The sequence below is a fragment of the Onychostoma macrolepis genome, chromosome 12 (assembly GCF_012432095.1).
Source record: "Onychostoma macrolepis isolate SWU-2019 chromosome 12, ASM1243209v1, whole genome shotgun sequence".
NCBI lineage: Eukaryota > Metazoa > Chordata > Actinopteri > Cypriniformes > Cyprinidae > Onychostoma > Onychostoma macrolepis.
This window is the reverse complement of record NC_081166.1, coordinates 14,263,011-14,287,070: the sequence shown is the minus strand read 5'-3', so window position 1 is coordinate 14,287,070 and position 24,060 is coordinate 14,263,011. Positions and strand designations below refer to the sequence as shown.

At 38.8% G+C, this 24,060-nt stretch overlaps 1 protein-coding gene across 15 annotated transcripts in view; it reads left to right on the top strand.

Annotated features, from left to right (window-relative positions):
- The first annotated feature begins 1,240 nt into the window (after window positions 1-1,240).
- nrxn1a (neurexin 1a) overlaps window positions 1,241-24,060 on the top strand; it is a 172,798-nt gene continuing 149,978 nt past the window's right edge. For 9 of the 15 annotated variants that reach the window (XM_058794227.1, XM_058794221.1, XM_058794220.1 and 6 more), the window contains exons 1-4: window positions 1,241-1,601; window positions 3,801-5,089; window positions 11,371-11,388; window positions 12,421-12,450. In XM_058794227.1, the coding sequence (XP_058650210.1) occupies window positions 4,378-5,089; window positions 11,371-11,388; window positions 12,421-12,450 (760 nt within the window). In that variant the 5' untranslated portion in view covers window positions 1,241-1,601; window positions 3,801-4,377. Of the gene's footprint in view, window positions 1,602-2,384; window positions 2,629-3,800; window positions 5,090-11,370; window positions 11,389-12,420; window positions 12,451-24,060 lie in introns of those variants that run through there. The other 6 variants (XM_058794223.1, XM_058794222.1, XM_058794215.1 and 3 more) reach the window with 5 other exon arrangements.

The window sequence follows — 24,060 nt, the reverse complement described above, 5'->3', positions numbered from 1 at the left end:
TCATTTCGCGCGAAAAATGACGAAAACTTGCTTCAGCTTGTGTGCAGCTTGTTACAGTAACGTTACCGAGTTCTGATTGGCCAATCGCCGTTATTTAGTTCGTGAATTATCATACGTAGAGAATTTTAACATTTCATTTGCACGATAACAAAATTTTACATAGCTAATACACATTATTAATCTAAAGGGGATGGTGGTTTTACAGAGGGGATGCTTTTTTTCATTTTTTTCAACCAGGGGGATGCCATCCCCCCGCGTCCCCCCTCAATTCGAGCCCTGATTATGCCACAAATGCTGTTGAATGAGCAGACCTCTCAGAATGTTTTGTTGTTGTAAGTACCATAGGCTACAAACATAGATACTTTCTATTTAATCATTGGGGGAAACATGCTTTTTAAAAGTCTTAGTAGTAGTATTACCTCTTAACGTTATTTTTAACGTCGTGATTCAGTAGCAACAAGATCGCTCAGGCCGGAGTTTCTCTCATTAGGAGCTTTAAAATAAAAAAATAAAAAAACCAGGAGTGGAGATGGATCCGTGCGATTATAACGCAGAAATCTGTCACCCTGCTCCACTCATATACACTATTCCAGAACGTCTTTTAGTCTTGGTGTTGCTTGGCGACACACACAGCTTGACATTTCTTTTGGAACTAATTTAGTTGGTGAATAACAAATATACGGACTAATCAGTCTGGAACGTAAGTTACTGGATATTAATTGCGGTACTTGTTTAAAGAACCCTTGTATAGAAGCATTTCAGTAGCACTGAATATCAGCACGACTGTGATTACACCGTGGGCTCCTGCCTACGGCCAAATGACAGCCATGCTGATATTATTCTTTCATATTACTTAATATAAGTGCACACTGACAGTTTACATTACAGTGACCATGTTACACGCATAGGGTGCAAGTATAATTAAACGTTTCATTAAATAGTAACAGCCTATTAAGGACCATTTTATTATTAAAAACACATTTATAAAATACATTACGAATAAATGACTTCTTAACTGACGATATTAGCTATCAACATGCACACTGTAATGTAAAGTGTAAGCAAATGCTTTTATTCTTGGCGCACACTATCACGGATAAAGCTGTTTCCTCATCTGTATGTGGAGTTGCTAATAACGGTGAGCGCTGTCCAAGGTGCTGCAGCGCTCTCGCCCCGCCCGTCTCCATCACACACTAACCGGGAGACACGTGACGCGATGTGCTGACAGTCCCTGGCAAAGCTCGCCTGAGAAACACATCGCACCTTGTCTTGCACACAGAACAGGGAGCGATATCTTCTATTTTATATACAACGAAAAAAAAAAAACTAAAATTTCCATCGGAGAATTTCTTAAGCATGAACTGTTTTGTACTGAATCTTAATTGATTGTTGGCTCCATTTTGAATTTTTTTAATCTATTGGGACTTTGGAGATCCGCATACGCAATTTTATCGCTCCCATTTCTTCTGCTCATTCGACACCGATGCAGTGATTTTTTTTTTTTTTTATCAGATGGAAGCCTGAATCGATGTGGAGGAAATCAACCAGGTTCATCGGTGAGGTTGACCTGTCAAGGGGCGCACAATGGTCCATTTCTCAAGGTAAAATAATCAAGAATTGTGTAAATGTAATTCGAAGGCGTATTTGAGGTTATGTGCTGTTTTCGGTGAGAGTTATGGTTGCGCTTCACGCGCTCGATGCAGTCACGCGCAGGTGAGATGATGCAGCTGGGCTTTATTTCTGTTTAATTTCACTCTACGGCCGATTCGTTTGTGTTTACAGCTGGCCTTTGCTTCATCTTAAGCGATATTTGATGACTCCCTATATTTCCTGTCCTCGGCGCCTGGTAGAGAGCGAGGTAGAGGCGTGTTAAAGGTGTCTTTCTCGCTCAGTTTGAGCAGATGGTGGTTGATTATTGGCTATGTTTTGCGCATCTGAGTCATCGCCAGTTTTAATCAAAGGAAAGGAAAACTGGACGTAAATTGTTACTGTTTCAAAGTTTAGATTTTAAATGGCAGATATGTGTATTGTAGTATCCCGACTGTAAATCTTATGTGCGGGGCTACTAGGATGATTGTGTATTGTTCGAGACTCCATCTACAGTAGCTACTGATAGCAAGACATTACCGTACTCGTTTCGCGAATACGGTAAATAAGACTGCCTTCTCTACATTAATCGCATATGATATGTTGTGTAAGATCCATCTGTGAAAGGGGTCGGTTGTTATCTTGCTAAGTAGCCCAGTGTAAACCTGACAGTAAACACATAGGAATTCAAGCATGAAATGATTGGTTGAGATCAGTTGACAGACAGCCCAGAGGCCAGACAATTGCAGTGTCATTAATGCTTAAGAGGCGCGCGATAAGCCCCCGCCCTGGGCTCATTTTGGGATGCAGGACTTGAACTGAGCGAGGTTCACTGAATCAAACGAGATTTCCCCATTACACAGTTTCGATGCTGCCGTCCGTTTGGACCTTTAGTCTGACTGCAAAGATCCTCCTGCTGAAATAACTGTAAATATGATTGCCTGTGCGTCTGACTCGGCTGAATACGCTATAAAAAATAATCGTAATTACAACGGAAAGGAAGGCAAAACATCACAGTAAAAACTTGTTAGGTGGTTAATTGTAAGTTAACCTTACCTTACGATGTGATTTTATAATTTAAAACACAATCTGGTAGTAAAATATTGTAACATTTTTTTTCTATGTAAAAAAAGTATAAATTAAATATTTTCTGCAGGCGATTTACATATATTCAAAGATATTTATTTTTAATACAAAAAGTTTATAAAAATTCATTTCATAACTTTAAAATATCAATAGCCTTAATTATTATTATTATTTTTTACTGTATATAGTATGCACATTGGAGGGTTTTATGTTGCATGTCATTAATTAGTTCATATTTACTGCATTATTTTAGTGTGTGTGTGTGTTATCCTAATATTGTTTTGTGTTTTTGTGTGGGAACACTGTGTTCTGTCTTTATATTATTATTGACACAATTGCTGAAGAGACTAATTTTGATGACGTTTAAGCTGTCATGTGGTCTTCCATTATTTTACGTGTTATTAGAATTTCTATTTAAAGAAACAAAATGATTTTAAAATAAGGTGGCATATTAAGTATATATATATATATATATATAGTTTGGAAGTGTAAAATATATAATGACCAGAATGCTTCATGTAATGCTTGTAACATCACTGTACTTTTACAGTAAAGTTTTTTTTACTGTACATTTAATGAAAAGGTTTTACATACCCATTTTGCAGCAGAAGCTATATTTCATGATACTAAAGAGTAAATGTCATGAGAGAATCTCTTGAAAATGAAAACAAAAGGGTTCATTTTCAATTAGATACCATTTTATATAATTTTATTTTAGTTCAAGCTACTCTGACTTAACCGTAAATACATCTGAAAAGTATAGATTTATTTTTGCCTTTTCTGATCATTAAATCAGTGTATTTGATACTGAGGGGAAAACAACAACAGCCACATGATGAAATGCTCTGGAGCTTTCTGGTTCATAAGCCATGAATTCTAATCATTGAGAATTATAGTGAGAAAAGAAAAAAACTGAGAAAAACAAAAGTACTTCTGTAATTGAAGATTAATGCAATCGATATCAGCGTGAAATTGGTGGTTTCGATATCAATATCACTATGAAATTGTGGTTTTGTGTGTGAATGATTGTATTGTGTGTATGCTACAGTATCTATCTTTTTAAAACAGGCCATCTTCTCTTTCTTTTCCTATGAAGAATTTAAGATATTCTTTTTCATTCTTTTCAGATTATGGATCAATATGTCAAAACGGATGTGAATTGAAGGTTTGTGAACACTGAGGGCCCTATTCGGGCCTGCACGTTAACACTGCAAAGTGCACTTTTTTTGTCTACTTTTGATTAGTGCTGACTTTAGGCCTACACAATGACTTTTAACTAGACTTAAATGTCCCTGACATTAATGATCCTATATACCCCTAATGAACTCTCTGCTGTACAGCTCTACACATGGCTGCAATTTATAGATACTTTGATGACTTGGCCCCACTGTAGCACACCTGGATCCCGCTGAAGGTTTTTTAAGCTAAACAGTAGCCTTATTTTTTTTTCATAGACCAGTATCTGGGCCTTAGCGACTCCCTTTATCGTTCCGATTTGTGTAATTAGATTTTGAAAAAGAGTCGGCCGTAACGCAGGCCCTCTCCCTCTCTCAGTGAATAATGAGTAAATTACCCCAAATGCATAGCAGTCCTGTATGTCATAGAGAGCTCTGTTACACTTTAGGAGCACATCACTAAGAGAGCTGACTTATTTTAGTTTTCGACTAGTTCTATTGTTAGTTCTATCTTCCTTTACCATTCACAATGAGCTTCTCAATGCGGAACGGCGCACATCTAATCTGGATAGGCTTGCTGGTTTGTTGCCTTGTCGACATGGGGGCCAGTATGGAGTTCACCGGCGCAGAAGGCCAGTGGGCAAGGTTTCCTATGTGGAACGCCTGCTGTGAAAGCGAAATGAGTTTCAACATGAAGACCAAAAGCGCTCATGGACTTTTAGTGTACTTTGACGACGAGGGATTCTGTGACTTCTTGGAACTGCTCATCCACAACGGTAGACTCAGTTTGCGGTTCTCCATCTTCTGTGCTGAACCGGCGACGGTGCTCTCCGATACCGCCGTCAACGACAGCCGCTGGCACGCCGTGACCTTGCGCAGGAATTTCAAAAACACTACGTTAGTTGTGGACGAAGAGATCAAGTGGGTGGAGGTTAAGTCAAAAAGGAGGGACATGACTGTCTTCAGCCATTTATTCTTAGGAGGGATACCTCCTGAACTGCGATCTGTAGCATTACGCCTCACGTCTTCAGCCATCAAAGATCAGGTCCCCTACAAAGGATGGATAACCAATCTGAGGGTGAACAGTTCCGAGCCGCCGCTTATCGGTAGTGAGGGAATCAACAGCGACATTTGCGAAGCAGACCACATTTGCCTGAATGGAGGAGTCTGCAGCATCGTCAACGACGAGCCCATTTGTGATTGCTCCGAAACAGGATTCCAGGGAAAAGACTGCAGTGAAGGTAAGAGGCCTGGATTCGTCGTCTCCATTGTTGAGGTGTTGAAATGTCTTTTCAAACACAGCCTTTTCACTTCTTTTTTCGTTTTAACATTGCACTAGGTCCTCAGAGGCAGTGCATGCTACATCATGTCTGTTCCTGGCCTCAACTACAGGCCTAGTACATTACATGATTAGATTACCTCTGATTTCAGTCAGAGAAAGCCGTTGATCTGAAGGAGATCATTTAAATAGGCTTTAGTGCCATCTGTGTCAATTCTGGAGCATCCACGAAAGCCTGTGTTTTTGATAACATGACGTCAGCAGAGGCTTCTCGCTCTCTTTTTTATGCTAAATTAACTTAATATACTCTTGACACTGCATTGGCATTACAATTAAGTCTGAACATGATGAGTTGAATACATGCACACAAGCCCATGATTGAAGTATGATGATTTGAATATTATTCTCCCTCCGAATTTAAGGGGTTGGTTGCTCTAATTACGTAATTAGCCAGATGTTTCATAGAGTCACTGTAATGACTTAGCCAAAGTTGCAATTTCAACATCACAGGAAAAATAATGACATACTCAATACAGCATTCAGCAACCATCACAAAGCATTTATTAATCCAGCTTTACAAGTAAACCTCCACTACTGCACTTACAGAGTTATTTTAATTACAGAAGCGATTAGAGCGATTGATGATGTAACTAAATAGGGGGAAGCCGTCTCTGCTTATATCTTTTGAAAACGGATGGTTGTGCTCATATTACAACGATTCAGATTTTCATGTAAAGTCTGTTCCCTTTTGAATATGTATGTTCTGGTTGGTTTCCTAGTTTGACTTACTCCCTTGGTGTCTGATTTCACTGTTTTTATGTTCTTTCCATCTTTTTCTTCATTTTTACAACCGTCTCTGTGGACTGATCTTGATGTTGATGGATATTGTCTGGGTTAGGCCGTAAGCCGAAGAGGCACCATGTTGCCAAGGAAACTACATACCCACTGAGTAAATTTTGCCCTCCTAAAGCACAACAGAGAGACAGTACGTTTCACTGACAAATGTTCAAACTAGAATAGCAGTCGTTTCGTGGTACGGTGTTCGCTGGGCTCTCAGCGAAATGCATCGTCTAGTGGATTTGATGAGATTTCATGACAAAAGGGCAGGGCCCGCAGATGCTCGGCAGCTTGCTTAAAAGCGAGACGTGCCGCTCTCCAGCCCTTGTGCTGGTAGAAATGCGCATCTTTGCCGGGTGAGTCAGAACAGACCTGCCCACGCAGCTTTGAGTGGCCTCCGTCACGCGCTTTTGGATGACACATAAGGATATGTGGAGATGGTAGAGGCCACGGGACGTGTCGCTCTGAATCATTAGCGTTATTTATTTAATATTGGAGGATCTTGAGGCTAGCGGTGTTAGGCGTTGGCGCTGCTTGCTTTCTGTTTTTCACTTTAGACTGACTTGATGTTTTTATCGGTCTGTTTTTGGTGAAATTTGGTGCAAAGAATATTTCAATAATCTAGAGAACATTTTGTGCAATGGAATGGTTAAAGGTTGTTTATGGAACCATAGATTCCAATTAAGAACCTTTATTTTTAAGAATTTATGATCCCTCCTTTTTCTGTCTCAAATGTGAAGATGACCTTTCGTTACGTCTTTGGCTGTTTTTGTTATTAGCGCGATGACAAATCTCCAAATGGCACTATGCAGGACAGGACAGCCATTATGAAGGCTTAATTCCTCAAATGAAATGGACATAGAGCCAGCGTTGTGTTCATTAAAACAACAGCATCATTTTAAACTCCTCTCAGCCTAAATCTGTCCTTGTTTCGGTTATTGATGCAAATCTGGCCCACGAAACTCCTGCTGAGGGGAAAAGCAGGCCACTTTTTGTCATTTTGTGTGTTGTCAGCTTCATGACCGAGGTGATCTGTCAGCTGACCACCGACCGCCGTTGCCAGTAAAACGCCCAGACTCGTATTTTACGCGGATAAAAAAGGGATAGCTGCATATTAAATGGCTCATTGATGAATGGCTAGCTTTTTCATTTAGATATATGTGCTGCTCGCTTTATCTCCGTCGTCATGGAAAAATTTGCAGTGCCATGAGAGCACGTGTACGTGTTTGCAGATCTTAGGCAGGAAAGGGTGGTCTGTGGATTAAATATGTCCTTTCTCTCCGCACGTCCACTCCGTCATTCTCTCGACAGGCAGTTGTGGTAATAACCTTCTTTAGCAAAGCAGGTGTGGGGCTCTCAGCGGGAGAGGCAGTCCGCACCGCAAAGAATAACAGTGCTACGGGTAATGAGATATTTTTGCCCTGCTGGGGTTAGAGAAAGGGCCTTATTTTGTGTTATTATGGTTAATGCTCTTACAAGTCTGAATTGGAAAGCCAAAAGGGTCTGCTCTGTATCAGCTTGCAGCCATTGATACCTTATCTTTATGCTCTATTAACTGTATAATGTGCTCCGTCTCCCTGGTTAAAGATGGCTGTAAGGGATCTGCAATTGACGTCCGTGCGGTTTCGTATGCTAGGAGACTTTGGTTGGAGAATTGGATTGTGTTGGAGGGCTTGTTTACAACAGCGATTAGATTGTTTCACCTCATCTCTTATCTTTTGTGGTGGAGCTAACGTCGTAAGGGTCGGTTCCTGGCTGTGCGCTGTCGTTTAATGATGCAGTCATGTTTTAAATGCATTTTTTTTACCTCTGCTATTGGACCTATGCAAATTAATTAGGGTGGTGTAGTGCAGTGTACGCCCATTAACCTCTTGCTAACGAAATAAAGGGCCTGCTTTAATTGGATACATCAGCATATTAATTTTAGTGACTCATTTAATCATGTCACCAGGGGTCTATTTTGAAGATGACAAAAGATAGATGTTAAAGGGATAGTTCAGCAAAAAAAAAATTAATAAATAATAATAATAATAAAAATAATAATAATTCAGTTCTGCCATTTACTTGTCCTCATGTCATTCCAAACCTGTATGACTTTCTTTCTTCTGTAAAATATTTTAAACCGTTTTGGTCAATTTAAAAACATTTGGACCATGTTGATTTTCACAGTATGGACAAAAACATATTTTATGTTCCACAGAAGAAAACAGTCATCCAGCTTTGAAGAAATGATGACTTGAGTTTTTATTTTAGGTGAACTGTCTCTTTAAGTCAATAGACATTTATATCATCTGTACATTACAATACCTATACAGTACATAAAATAAGCAAATACTAACAAAGTAGGCCAAAAACTGGAAATGTATTAATTCCCTAGGGCAATTCAGTATAAAATCACTTGACTAATGGACCCCGTTGACTTCCGTTGTATGGAGAAAACATATTTTATGTTCCACAGAACAAAAAATAAAAATAAATAAATAAATCATATAGGTTTGATTAAATGATAACAGAATTTTTATTTTAGATGAACTGTCCCTTTAAGACAGTCATAAAACCTGTACATTACAATTAATTCAGATCAAAAACAAGAAATAGATTAATTCAATAAGGCTCACCAGTATGCACATCTCTTGATTATTGAACCCCATTGACTCACTGTATGGACAAAACTGATTTTGTGCTCCATAGAACAAAATAGTAATACAGGTTTGAGTAAATAATGACATCATTTTTATTTTGGGTAAACTGTCCCTTTAAGCCTTAAAACATTTATGTAATCTGCACATTACAATACCTACATAAATTAAGCAAATGCTAACAATGTAGGTCAAAAACAGAAAATGCATTAGGCGCGCCAGTATAAAATCTCTTGACTATTATAATATCTATTGGCCCTCCTTGCGTTTTGCAATCGACTTTCACCTTCCTTGATCCGGCAACATCGCTTGATAATCTTGAATGGAGGGGGAGACCGTGTCAAATACACTGTATATTGAGAATTCCCCTATCAGTGTCGGATGAACCCTTTCCAGATGGACTAAGCTCACTAATCTCTCTGTACTGTAGATGACTGCAATATGGAACATGCTGCACATTGCTCCCTGTGGGGGAAATGTTAAACTAGATTTGGTGAAGAGGATTAAAATCCCCATCACTGGCGCAATGACAATACATCAGTGACGTTGCGCTATATTTAGAAGCTTTTACAATAAGTACTCTTGTTTCGGGTATATTTACTAGTGGTTTCTGGTTGACTGTCTAATATTTAGGCAAATGTGAATTGGATGCTTCTTTAGGTATCCAAAGCAGAGGAACCTGTACCGCACATTAACTTCCTTCCAACCGGACGGTCATTATCAGAGTTTTTTGATGTTTTATGCAATCGTTGTTGACAGCTACATCTTTAGTGACTTTGCCGCTGCGCTATGCGGAGCGTACGCTCGTCATACGATCCCTTTGGGCGAGTTCCACGCGTGTGTGTTTGAGAGTAACATGCTCTGACTTACTGAAAACTGCTTTAAACGAGCATCTGGAGTTGCAGTCCTGTTTGTAAAGGGCTGCATGAGTGCGGGCGTCACATCGTGTTTGCCCCCTGCCTGCGCCGGCCCGTGCCGAGTAAGGGCGAGCGTGTGTGCGTGTAGGTCATCCTCAATTTCTATCTCTTATTCTCTGCCAAATTCGGGGCAGTATGCAAGGCCAGCACTTAAAAGAAGCTGTCAGCTCGATGAAAGCCTGCATGTCGCTGGCTCCGTGTGAGCTCTGCAGTGCTAAGGAGAGGCTACATGATCCTGATCTGTCAGTCAGTGAAATGTAAATACAACCGCTGTTCGGTCAGCCGGCCTCTGAGAAGACCAGGCTGTACGTATGTGTGTGTGTGTGTGTGTGTGCTGTACTTCCAAAATGGCTGCTGCTTCCACACACACACACACAAACAGTTTATATCTACATTTCGGCCTTGGTCTGGCAAGTTTTGTAAGAGAGGACGTGACACACATGTCTCTGCAGTACGCAGGATGAGTTGAAGCACAAAATCAATAGAGTGGGTTTTTTAAACTGCTGTAGAGTCAGCGCAGATGGCTAGTTAGTGTTTTGTGATGGTTTAAGCTAATTAAACTGTTTTGTAGAATTATTTTTTATGCCTCCAAGCTGTTTTTTTGTCAGTGGGATGAGTTTGCACATTTGTCAAAGCAAGTAGGGTTTGTCAGTCTCTTCATAAGCTGATAAGAGAGGATAGAAAATCACCTGTCATTTATCACTGTAACACTAACAGCAAAATATTTCTTTGTTATTTGTTTTCTGGCATGGCACGCTTTTCTGTTTGTTTATTTATTTATTTATTTATTTATTCCCTTTGGTTTGTTTATTCATACATTCATCAGCATTTTTGTTTTCGTGGCAGTAGTGGTGCATGCAATTTGTGTTTGGTCGAGTGGAGGAACCGGCTGCGGTAAGTCCCGGGTCATTATTCTCCTCCTCAAGATGCAAAACATGGAGGTAGGATTGGATGCTTTAACTTTAAGATAGCCAAGTCCATTTTTTAGGGAGTCTTGGGTGAGTTGATCCAGAGACTGAAAGTGTCACCAGAAGTAAAAGGTGTGTTGAATGAATGCATGAATGAAGGTAATGTACCCTTTTTGTTTTAGAACAGAAAAGGTCATTTGTTAAGTTAAATAAATGTAAATTTCAATGTAAACGGGGTAATAACATGACATGCATATTCAGGTATTGTACATTTCTTTATTACTGACCTGACTGAATGATGTTGTTTTCTCTTAGTAGGTTCATGTTGCATCATCTACCGGCATTTTTATTTCCGAACACGTGCATGCTTCACTAGCCGCTGTAAATTCCCCTCACACGCAACCATGAACGCCATTCAAAATGATCAATTTGAATTCAAAAGATAAAAGATTGTCTTTCAAAGCTCATCAAAAAACGGCAAATTTTATTTTTTTCCTGAGGGAAAACAGCATATTTATTTTTGAAGTAAAATCGTAGCTGTAAGGGGTCCCACCATTATTTTCCGTCTTTCAGTTTACTTTTAATTACGATTTGCATGTGTGCGCATGTTCATTGATATACTGTGAAGAGTCAATTTCACCATGTGTTTTATCAGCTTTCGAATGACTTAATAATGTGTTATCATCATCTCACCATGGAACAACGCTCTTTCAGAGTACTCTAGACTCAATGAGATTAGATCTTGAGGAGGACAGAGGACACTTAAAGTCAAATAAACCCTCTAGTCTCCACATTTTCCATGGTAATGAATGTTTGGCCTGGGCACAGGATGATAAGACGCATGGTAACCACGGTAATCCTCAAGGCTGGGCCACCTTCCAGTCTGCATGCTTCTTAATCAATGTCTCCTTCTCTCTCTTCACGCCTCGGCCGCCCCTCCAGAAGAGGCCTATGTAGGAGGTGGGTAGACGTTTTTTCTTTCCTATTTTCTTTTCATCCAACCCTTGTCCCTACTCATGTACTTCTCTCTGTCTTCATATTTCAACCTGTTCTTTAAGAAATATTCTATATTCCTATTTTATTTGAATACGGTACACAAACAGTGAGTGGAACTGGTGTAAAACACAGGTAAAAGGTATGCAACTTCATTCAGCTTTATAATCGAGAGCACTTCCTTAATTTGAGGTTGTCAGTAAACACATGCTTCACTCAAATTGGAGTGCTCTGCCAAGCAGAAACCAGACGCTGGAGCAAAAAGGACGCCCACCTGTTTAAATTCCATCTAAAGATACAGACACATTACTGTAGCTCCCGTTATAAACTTCTAAAACCTTATATAGTGAATCCATTTCATGGAATCTGACATACATACACATGAAGTGCTCACTATAATGGAAAATCTGGACAGTTTGACAGGTAAGTACCATAGACAAATGACAAAATCTAATATTTATTACTAACAATTCCAAATGCAGTTTATAGTTCTCGTTCTCGATTCAGATTCATTCTTTTGGAGGTATTACTATATATTTTTGGTTGTGGCTCACAGGAACCTAAACAGACATACTGTGGACGATGGGTAACATTGATTTATCCCAATATAACCTGTAGGTATTTTGTTATTGCATTGACACCTAACTTAATTTTGTTAAGATCCAATCTGTGTATGTGTCATCTTCTTCCTGTGGAAGGTTGACCAGGCGGACGACATGTTTGATGTATGGCGAAAGCGAAGTGATATTTTTTTCTTTTCTAATCTAGATTTGTCTCTTTTGAGTGTGACCGATAAAGCATTGCAACCGCTGGGTTGAGGAAATGCTTTTTGAATGTTCCCTCATGCCCACTCTCTCCCTCACCTCTTGACCCCAACCCCTCTCCCCCACCCCACACCGCGGGCATCCTCCGTTCAGACGATGCCTGTGTGTCAATGTGACAGAAAACCTTCCCATGATCCCGTTCTCTGTGCTGACTGTGCTCTTGTCTTCCCTTAAGGTCTTGCGCACCTGATGATGGGCGACCAAGGTATGGGTTTAATTTCTTACTCACCTTTTTGCCTCCATCAGCCACTCCCTCCTCCATCTCTCTGCCTCTCTCTCTCACTGCCTTGTGCTGAATCCTCCTCATCTCCCTTCACTGCTGGTAGGGATTTACCGGGGCTGCTTTCTTTCTGGCTTGGCGCTGAGTCAATGGATGGTTTGGTCTTTTCCATTTTTTCCCCACCCTCTCCTCTGTCTCTCTCTCTCTATCTCTCTCTCTCTCTGTCGTTTCGCTCTAACTTCCCTTCAACCCATCTCGCCGCTTCTTTTGCGCTTTCGTTTCTCTCTCCGTCATTCTCTCAACAGCCCCGCTATTCCATTGCTGCTTGCCAACTTCATTTTCATATAGAGGGGGAAAAATACTTTCAACCCAGTGGATGATGTGAGTTACAGGGACTTCTCTCATGGGTTTGTTCACTCTTTGTAAGTGTGCTAGTCTGTATTCTCGAGCTCCGAAACTGGAAAGCATTAGCCGTCTGTTCGATATTCATGCATTCTCCCTCATCTCTCTCATCGTCATGTTCTGGCATGTATCGCGATAGGAAGCTTCCATCTCCTCTTGCCTGCCCTCTTCTCTTTTTGTCCGCAATGCATGGAGCCTCTTCTGAACGTAACCTTTCATTTTTCTGTCTCTGAATCTAACACGCGGTCATGATTCTGACTGTTGCCTCTTTCCTCTCCTTTGTATTTTCCTGTATCTCTCTGGACTTTCTCTTCATGGAACCATTATATCAATATCATAGGGAAAAGAAAAGGTATATAATGCTTCTTTCATACTATGTAATGATGTAGTTTAACTTGAGCTCTTTAGGCTCTCCATGTATATTCCTGTACCTGTGGCTTTACACATGCATCTGTTTATTTGTGTGTTTGTGGTACTGAAGTCACACTGATTTTTCTGTGTCACTCCCTACAAATATGACGAGGGGCTGGAAGGTAGGTGAGATGTCATGGAAATGCATCATTGTGCGATGTGTCAACAAATGTAAAGTAGGGTTAGGAAGAAAAATGGCACATTTGAATTAGTCTGCTACTGTTATTTAGTTGTATAGAAAATCAATGCACAGAAAATGTAGATACGTTATTTTTGGCAACATAACATTTATTAATGCCTAAAGGTGATTAACCATTTGTCATAATTTACAGTATTCCAAAAACAAATAGTTTTTTTATTTTTTACAAAAAGAAAAAAATTGCATAAAATATTGACCACACAAAAAGAGTTGACCAAGGCACATTTAAAAAGCATTCAATATAAATACAAATGTGTTGTCAGATCATCACAAAAATATCAGGTAAGAGCACTTCAAGATATTCAGATTTTCATATTCTGGAGGCAGTTATCTCTTTTAGAGCATTCCATACAGCCTGTACGCAGTACCAATGCATATTAATTTAGTAGCACTTTACTGCTCTTTGATATTAAATTACAATTTTTGAAGAGCCCGGTGAGATCCAGCTAAGGTAAGTGGACAGCATCTGGCACTATCACAACTGCAAGCACTCACATCCTGCTCTCGGCTCACAGTCCACTGCATGCTGGTATATCCACTGAACTTTAAACACACATAGACTGACGGGGTTATTCACCTTGGTTTGAAATGTGAGGGATCCGTGATAGGCGGAGCAGGTAGGTGTGCTTTCTGTCTTTCGCGGGTCTCTTTGATTGTGCTCTGTAAGGCATTGACACCCAGGCCATCACACTATCCTGAATGGGCTAATGTCCACAGAAGATGTGGGGGCTTCAGGCTTCTCTTAGCACATTTGAATACATTTTCAGAGGCATTTATATTTTCTCTCATTCCATTTTCTCATAGAAAATTGGTTTTCATCTGTCTGTAAAATTGAATGAAATGGTGCGTGTGGCGGCTGACCTTGCCAGCAGGGTCACGCTGGCATTATCAAATGAATTTTGCATTGTGTTATTTTTCTGTGGATATATGTTTGTGTGTGTGTGAGGAGCACAGTTGTTATAGAGAAAGGAAATGAAGTGAAATTTGCATTTCTTGTTCATTTATATTCTGTTTACTGTTCTCATAGCATCTTCCTAATTGCACACATTTCGTTACGTGCTTCAGTGAAGTCCTGCAATTAAATTTAAACAATTACAACACAAATTTGCCAATAATTGCAGCCTAATTAATTACAAGGCAGCACATAATATAATCAGAGATTCAGGAAAACTTCTGTTTCATCTCATTCCTGATATTGGGATGTTCAGTTGAGCTCTGCACAGCTGAGAATATAAATTACCAGCATGTCTGAAATTTATTGTAAGTCAATAAATATATACATAAGAAATCTCTATGCTTATTACTTTCATGTGCATGTTAAATGGTGAGAAGGCAGTCAAAGAGTGCCAGAACTAAATAACAGAGTAAACATTTTCAGTTGCAGTTTTAAATTTTAATTAAACCATGACTGAATATGATAACTGAAGTTATGAAAAAAGGTTTTAGTATTAGCTATTCTGTTTCTCCTAAAGGAGTGTTTAAACGTGAGATACAGTTCTTAAGTGAAAAATAGGAAAAGCGCATCTATCACCCTGCGATTTCACATGCTTGTCGTCTTAGCATTTATAATGAAAGTTTGGGCTGGTTTTCACAAAGAGCCTCGCAAGATTTGAAATGTTACAAAAACAGTCCATGCAAAGTTCCTGCAGCAGCCTGAAGAGAAGTTTCATAAATAAAACTGAAAGGAAAAAGTTTGATAATTTAAATTATCATCGGATGCAAAATTAACTTTACAAGTTGTTTGAACATAAATGTGTGTTGGAAGTGTGTGTACACATCCATCCTATAATGATAAAAATCCACCCAGTGTTTTTTTTTTTTAAATCCCCGTTTTAAAATCCCCTTTCTCAAATCAGGCTGTCCTGAGATTCCTGTCAGAATAATGTAGTTCTGCACAGACAGCTCCCAAGATAGCTGATTGACAAGACCGTCTTACCTTAGACCTGCCCTGAGTGAGCTGCCATCAGTCCGCCATTGTGTTGACTCCGGTGCAGGGGAAGACGAGAATGTCTCCGATTAAGCGATTGAGGTGTTCTGTTGTTGGATGTAATAATGAATATAGCAGTCGTCATTTACTCCCGACATCTGAGCCGCTGAAGACGCAGAGGATTAACGTTACTTTCGTTTTGAAGGGAATGAGCCGATCCCGATCTACATAAATGCGCATATGTTCGCTCGAATCATTCGTGATCCAGCTTCACCTACAGAAGAAGTGAGTATAAGGGTTTTTATGAATCTTTGTAAATCGGCATTCCTAATAATGTGCTAGTTAGCCAGTTTCGCGGCTGAAGTTTACAGTCTGCTCGTCACCCCACAGAAGAGAGCAACATGGACTAAAAAAACAGCTCACTGAAAACAAAGCTCATTTTGACAGGGTAAAAAGGTGTTTTTTACACTACCATTGAGAAATTTTAACCAAAACATATTATATACTTCTCATTAAGACCCTAAAGAATCATATCAACTTGTGCAAAATGGGCATCCGATGACCCCTTTAAGAACAAAACCATTTCTTTGATTAAGGCCATTTGTTACAGTTACATTGTCAAATATAAATTCTCTGGTAAACTATACTGTATTTAACTGGTTTTATGCAAGTCAAAAATATATAATGATATTATTATATAATAAGTCTCATTACTAAAACTAATTTTTAAAGGCCACATCAGGAAGACATAACTGCATGTATCCTCTTCTTTTACCGGTAGTTTAACCAAGTTTCTGTGTTTGTAATCCATATCCCTTTAATATGATACTAGATCATATGTTTAGAGACCTTGGAAGATCAGGGGTCCTTTGAGCAGTGTCCTTGCTTTCAGCATGAATGAACTCTAAGCCCTCACATAGACTTTTTTAATGTTTGTATGTGTGCTTCCAGCTGGGAATGTATAAACCCATTTTTACTTGACATTAGCCGGATCGAAGACAAGTGCAAATATCTTATTAAAATAAGTGCCGAACAGCACAGATGAAGTGTGCGTCTGTGAGATTGAGCTTGTCTGCTCTTTGCAGCCGTATTACCGTCGTTCTTATGCTAAGTTGCTTTGGGGAGGATAAAAGACATGCGGTAATACGGGTGGTGCGTAGAAGGCCGGTGGGTCTAATTGCTGTCATTTCACACAGAGAGAGCCTGTGAAGCTGAATCGTTGCTGCTGGCGCTGTAAAGCCCGGTTCACAGGTGGGACTACACCGACTCCAAATTAGAATTCTTTAAGTCTAATTGACATGGCGGCGTGAAGAATATACCCAGCTTGGGTATTTATAGTAAATCCTCTGAATTGTAACCTCCTGCACCTGTTTAAACGAGCAATGTTGTGGTAGAGGTGTCAAATTTGTTCTCTTCCTGAAAGGTCTTTGTGCATTAGCTCTTACTTCTGTTGCAAGTGAAATCATCCAGGCAGCTTGTTCCATTTAGCATGTTTAGCTTTTGCTATAATCTAGAAAAATGCTGTGCTAGCTCCTTACAATCATTTCTGCTTTGCCAAGAAATGCACCTCAGATACCATCACTCACTTGTGTCATTGTCAGAGATGACCCTGTGTGTGATAGGAAGAAGAAAGCCCGCTGTGACGTGTTGATCAATACGTATTTAAAATCCCATTACGCCTGCCGTTGCACATCGGATGCCTCGTTAATGTAATTACAAAAGTGGAACAGCCTCTTAAATTACTACAACCGTACCTTTGCTGACTTGCCACTGTCACATTCATTCATACACTCTGATGTATTAAATGAAATGCAGAGAAATGGTGATGGAAAATGCCACCGGGTTTCTGTTGTGAAAAAACCTCACTAACCTGCTAGCTAAACCACAATGTCAATATTTAGAAATAAATCAATATCGCTGCCTCGCAGACACAGGTGATTAAAGATTAAAAGATGGTAATCTACTTTGTACTTTGGCTTTATGTGAGACTTTATATGCAGGCTAAAAAACAAGTACGAACTGACCAACTTTTTATCTTAATTGTAGCGTAAGTCACACAAGGTCACACATTTCGGTTATAAGCACTTCCTGCAATCTAACAGCTGCTCATCCATCACAAATCCCATCACCTTACTCTGTTCTCATTCAGCGCTCTTTGACACAAAACTTCAAAGACTTTTTTTATAAGGAAGAGAGGCAATGTTTCAGGCTTGCTGCCAGTTGGAACTGATGTTGTGTAGCTTGAAGTACCAAAAAAAACGCCAAGAAAGAAATAAAAGAACGATTTTTTTTCTTTTTTCTGGAGGAGGAGTATGTTGTGTTATTTATGGATTTAATACTGCCTCCAGACTCCCAGTCTTCATATCTACAAGACACCAGTCCTATGCTAGACCTTATCTTAAATTGGGTGCACATTTCAATCAAATACAGTTTCAGTTGGAATCATTTCGGATGATATTTCGCTCAAAAGATATAAATAAATGGGAAAAAGAACATTAGAATGTCAATGTCAAGTGACCTAATGTAGTTTTTTTCTGTGACAGAAGAGTTTTGTTTGTAGGAATTTCCTCTGCTGATTAGCAGTCATGTAATGATGGAGGGGTCATTCTTTCTCGTCCATTTCTGAAGCACTCTCCACAAATCTTTTCAAACCACTTCAGACTGAAAACAAGACTTGCTTCTAAACAATTGCGATAATACAGGTAAAGTGAGACACTTTCTGACAATTCATCAATGGTGTTGGATTTCAAGTGTGATCCATATGGCTACATCAATATCTCACTATTTTACTGTTTGTTATCTTAAAGCTTCCACTTAAAATAAAAATGTCATTATGACTGACAAAACAAGTGGTATGGCAACAAGACAAAGACTGCAACAATATTATTAATATTAATGCCGAAGTCTTCTGATGTTATTTTAACTACAGTTGATAATTGAAACGCAAGATTGTGGCAGTTGCATTTGTAAGAAAGAAGACAGAGCGTGTCCGTAGTATGATACGATAGACCCAGTAATAAGCACAATTTAGATGTATATGATAAATAAATATACATTTTTCTTTCATATGTGGTAACTCGTGTGCGTCTCAACTACTTCACAATATTTAAGATTGCTGCCATTATAAAGACTCCTCTCGTTACAAAACAACCAATGAAAATGGATATTCAATTAATGGAATGTTGTTTGGTTGCCTCCTTACGAATATTTAACCAATCATTGTCTTAGAAAACCATTTAAGCCACTCTTTTGGTGTCTCATTAGCACGTCATTAAACACATTTGTGGTTAAGGCAACATGTGAAGAGAAACTATCCAATTTAGCCAAAAATATAGAAGAAATACAAATTAAGGAGGCCATAAAAATGGACGCACATAGGTGAGTAGATGTTAGATGTAATGGTGATCATGTATAAATGTTTATAATGATCATAATCTGTATTTGTTGTTGAGTGATTTGTTCCATTAATTTACTGTAATGAAAAGTCTTGAATTAATATTTGGAGAGATTATAACTCGTCATTCACTGTAGAGACTATTTTAAGATATCATGTTTTTTTTGTTTTTTTTTCTCGGTTCCATGAAAATGTATTTATATATCAGCCTACCCAAAACATGAACTTAACGCGGTTACTAGATGAGCATGTAATATACAGTATTATTATCATGGACAATGGTGACTATTAGTAAACTAAATATGACTAAATGTGATAATGCAGCAATTGACCTATCAGAGTCGAGCATTCCAGAGAGCTGCGTAATAATTTTAGCTGAGGTATTTTGAACAAGCATGAATTAAAAATATGTATAAATTTATATTAAATTGGTAAATGCTTGAAAAAATGTTCATTGCTTGTATATCATTTGCATGAACTAATGTTAGCGAATTGAACCTTACTATAAAGTGTTCCTGAAAAAAATACACAAAATGATATGTGATTAAGCCCAAGTGTCCTACTTTATTCATCCTACACCTACAGTTTGCCGGTGTTTTCAGCAGATAATACAAACGATTTATGGCGGTGGTTATTTCCCAACATTTATTCAATTGGAGCAGTCTGTAATGGAGGACAGCTCATTTCATGGGGTTCAGAGGCATGGCTAACCCCATCAGAGCAGCAGACATTTTAGGATTGTGTCTGGGCTAAAGGTGCTGAATACTCAGACAGTCAGGGGACTGCAATGAGTTCACCGTCGCCATTTATGTAGAGCCGATCATTGTTAATAAGATGATTTTCTCATTAAACTCCTATAATGAAATTAAAAAGTAATCAGCAGATGTCATTCATGCGTTTTTGGGATGGGGGGGTTTATCTTTGGGAAAGGCGAAAGGATTTCTTGATAGGTCAGTCTAGCCGCTGAGAGACACTTTAATCTCAAATGCCACTTTGCCAGACCAATTCAAAATGTATTACCCACCTCTTCTAAATGGATTTCAACTGAACACTGACATTAGTGGCCCCAATTTGCCAGTATGAATGCCGTATACTAAAATCTAGGAATGTAATATTCACCGTTGATATTTAGAGAATCATGCCACAATATTGTGTAGATGGTTTTTAATTTATGGGGTGCAATATTTTTCTAATTGAGTTGGAAGGTTTTCTTTCTTGTTTTTCTATGCAAATTAAAGTTGCATAGAAAAGATGTTTTCTCTATTCCAGTGAAGCAATATTATTTAACAGTACCATTTATATTTGCTGTGAGCCATGCCATCGTCAAGTAATAGCTAGCAACGTTAGATTATTATATATAATTATGTATATAATTATATTTAATAGCATATTTATTTCAAGCATTGCATTAAGACCTAAACGACACTCATAAAAGCGGTGTGATATTACCAGATATTTTAGCCACACGTGTTACACTGCAAAGTGTTATATTGCAATCAGTGAGGCAAAAAAGACTACATAATGAGAGGGAGCAATAGATAGGCTCTGTCTATCTCTCCTTTGGAGTTGAAGCAACACTTTTATCTTGTTGAAGGAGAGGAGCACGCTGAGCCTAATTTGCCGGAGCAATGCTCGCTGGCAGTATTTTTCCATCAGGTCAAGCTATTTTGAAATACCCTCAAGGTGTGATAGTGCTTGGACTCATTGTTGTGGTGTGCCTGCCAGAATGTCATTACCAGCATTGGTAGGTGGGTTCTATCCTCATCCACTGCACTGCACGTTCACATGCGTGCTGGGGCAAGTTGATAGCTGATATAACCTTTTGGAGGAGATTTAGCATATTTGCCTGTAAACATTTAATTAGTTGAAGTCTATCACTGGCTTTTGATAGTGATTGGCATTTTGATTTGTGTGCAGAGTTGGGGAAGATACTTATTGTAGAAATTGAAACTTTGCGAGCTGCAAGCAAGTCTTAATTGCAGTGGTTCAACTACAAACAAGCGTTTCCTTTGACTTTTTTTTTTTGTCTTTTTTTTTTGTAGGGGTACAATACAAGTCACTGCATAAAAGTATGTAGAACTTAATTATGGGGGTAATATCTTTTAAAAATGTATATGTAGTGTAGACATGGCAGGAGGTGAATGGAGTTCATGGCGTTAGAATCCATTTGCCTTTATTGAAAAAAGTAGATGGCAAACAATCCAAAATGGCAGGCAGAATAACATGGCCCAGGCAAAGTTCTAAACACAGTAGAGCAGACAGTCTGAAAATAAATCCAAATCAGTAATTACACAGGGAATAATCCAAAGGTCAAGCAAAAGATGTTGATGCACATTGTGAAAACAAGGGCAATAAAGAATGCTTGGCAATGGGTGTATAGTGAGCATGGTTTAAATACAACATTAACAGGAAGTGCTAGTAACAGGATGAATGGTCCATGGATTGAGGTGTGACAGAATAATTATGAAAATACCATTTATAATTTGCATAAAACCATATTTTTGTATTTTTAGAGTTTTTGAATAAATCAACATTGCTCTAAAATTTACACTAAATACCAAGGTTGCGCACCATTCAGAATTGGATTGAGAGTGTTTTTTTAGAATTTCAGTCTAGCTCATGAAATTCAAATTAAAATTGATTTGGAAATTGTAATTAGAATTTGAGTTTGAACTGATGAATTTGAATGTAAGGAAGTAGAATTAACGTTACGTAAAATTCAAAGTAATTCATATTACTGTTTTTTTTTTTTTTTGGTTTGTCAAAGGCTTGTTTAAAGTTTTTCTTATAAAAGTTTAAAAAACTTAAAGGGATAGTTCACCCAAAAATGAAAATTCTGTCATTAATTACTCACTCTCTTGTCGTTCCAAACCTGTAAGACCTTCGTTTTGTCTTCGGAACACAAATTAACCGACGCGGAAGAAAATTAATTGTTGAATAAAGTCTTTATTTTTGTTTTCATTGCACACAAAAAGTATTCTCGTAGCTTCATAAAATTAAGGTTGAATCACTGATGTACATGGACTATTTTAACGGTGTCCTTGCTACCTTTCTAGGCCTTGAATGTGGTAGTTGCACAGTTATCTATGCAGGGTCAGAAAGCTCTTGGATTTCATCAAAAATATCTTAATTTGTGTTCCGAAGATGATTGAAGGTCTTACAGGTTTGGAACGACATTAGGGTGAATAATTAATGACAGAATTTTGGGTGAACTGTCCCTTTAAATTTGAAGGGTTTTATACATTCAGTAAATTTCTCTTCCTATCATTCCAATTTGAATTCCAATTCAGTTTCTCATGGGGCGTTGGCAACTAAATTCATATTCACTCTCTTAAATTGAATGGAGCTAAATCTTCAATTCTAAATTTTGTATACCATATATATACCAAATATAGCTAAAAATCTAAAAGACACCAGAAAGAGAAGAATGGATGGTTTTCTCCAGGTATTATTTGTTTATTGGATCCTGCAGCTGTGATTCACTGACCAGAAGATAGAACTGTGTTTTTTGGAGCTTTGCATTAAACATAGAAGTAGGAAGTCGTGACAACCGTCTAAGAAACGAAAAGCAGAAAAAAGAATGAAAGAAAACAAAAAGAGAAATCACTGGCAACACAAATCAATACACAACGGACACACAAGCTCCCCAGGTGAGCAAGATGGAGATCAGACGTTGAATCAATAGCCTACAGTCAATAGAGGAGAGTGACTGAGGTGATGGAAAACTATATCCTGGGCAGACTAGCGAGGGCACAGTCCCTGAGGCGGAGGGGAGGGGGCCCTAAGCTGAGCTTGCACGACCGTTTCATTTTCAGCGGGAATACGTCCGACCTTGGTTATTTAAGATCAGCATAAATCTCCCTTGAGTAGAGCTGGCAGTATCTCACTCCCCGTTGTGCCACTTATCTTCATAGAGCATCGTTTGCTAGCAGCCAAATTGTCAAGAGATTATTTTTTACTTTATTTATTCTTTTATACCTCGGTAGCAGATGTGATATCATGATTTATTGTTGTTTCAGTAAGTTGATGCCAGGAATAAACAGGACGCTTATCTGTATTCTAATTTCTGATAGAGCTGCTACAATAAAGCACTGTAGCCGGCGTGACCTTTAAAAGCGATTAAACATACAAACATGCACATTTGAAAATGAACCTTAAATACACACACACACAAACGCGCACAATTTTTTTTTTTAAGCTCTGAAGTGATGCGTGATGACAGCTTGTGTATTGAAAAGCAGTAAATATGCATGAGAAAGGCTGCTAAGCATTTTCCTCTTCACAGTCGGTGGATTGTGAAGAAAGATGTGGATTGTGTGACTCACATCTCATGAGTCATAAAGCTTATGCATTCATAGTCGCTTCTTTAAGTGCCATATGTGAACTTCGGATTCAGTTTGAATATGGTGAGAAAAAAAAAAAAAAAAACTAGTCGGATCCCTGCGGCTAGTTTGCCCTTAAAGGTTTGCGATGCGAAAAGATAAACAGACAGACAGCTTCTGTGCGATTGATTGACAGGTATTTTAATGAATCCATAAACAGAGCTGTTTTGCCCCATCGCAGATTCAAGTGCAAATTCAAGCCATCCTCTGGAGGTAATTGTAATACCTTAATTAACAGAACACATGAATGCGTAAAGGCCTCAGAAGGGAAAATACATATTTAAATCCTTCCGTTTAGCCCACTTTGATGAATTTCAAATTTCTCGCACTGAAGGGATGGGGAGCGCCCCCGCGGGAGAATGAGCTCTGCCATTTCCCCATTCCTCTTGACCTGCCAAATCTGTGGCGGCCGGCACCAGTCGGCCTCCCTGGGGGTGTGCGGGTACTCATTAATCTCCGGCCTGCTGTCCCAAAGGGGGCAGAGTAATTGTTTAATAGTAGATACTGAAAGATCATGATTCTCTCCATTTGACATTTATGAGGTCATCAGTGTCTCTCTACATTAATGCACGTATTTATTCACGCGACACGGCCGGGGCTTTACGGATATCCGGCGAACCACACGGCCAGCTGCACATAATAAGGGTATCCGCGTGACATTTCTAATGAGTGTGTAATTTACTCAACGACACAATTACATCACTGATATAATGATGGGCCGTGATTGACATTGTGTGTGTTTTAATAATGAACCGCAGTGACATGTTTCACACGGAAAGCGTTGTGTGTCTTGCCCTCGCTGATATTCCTTCTGTTTGCTTAATTGTTTTGCTAATTATCCTGTAATGGCATAATGGTTGACACTCTATATGTCAACTCT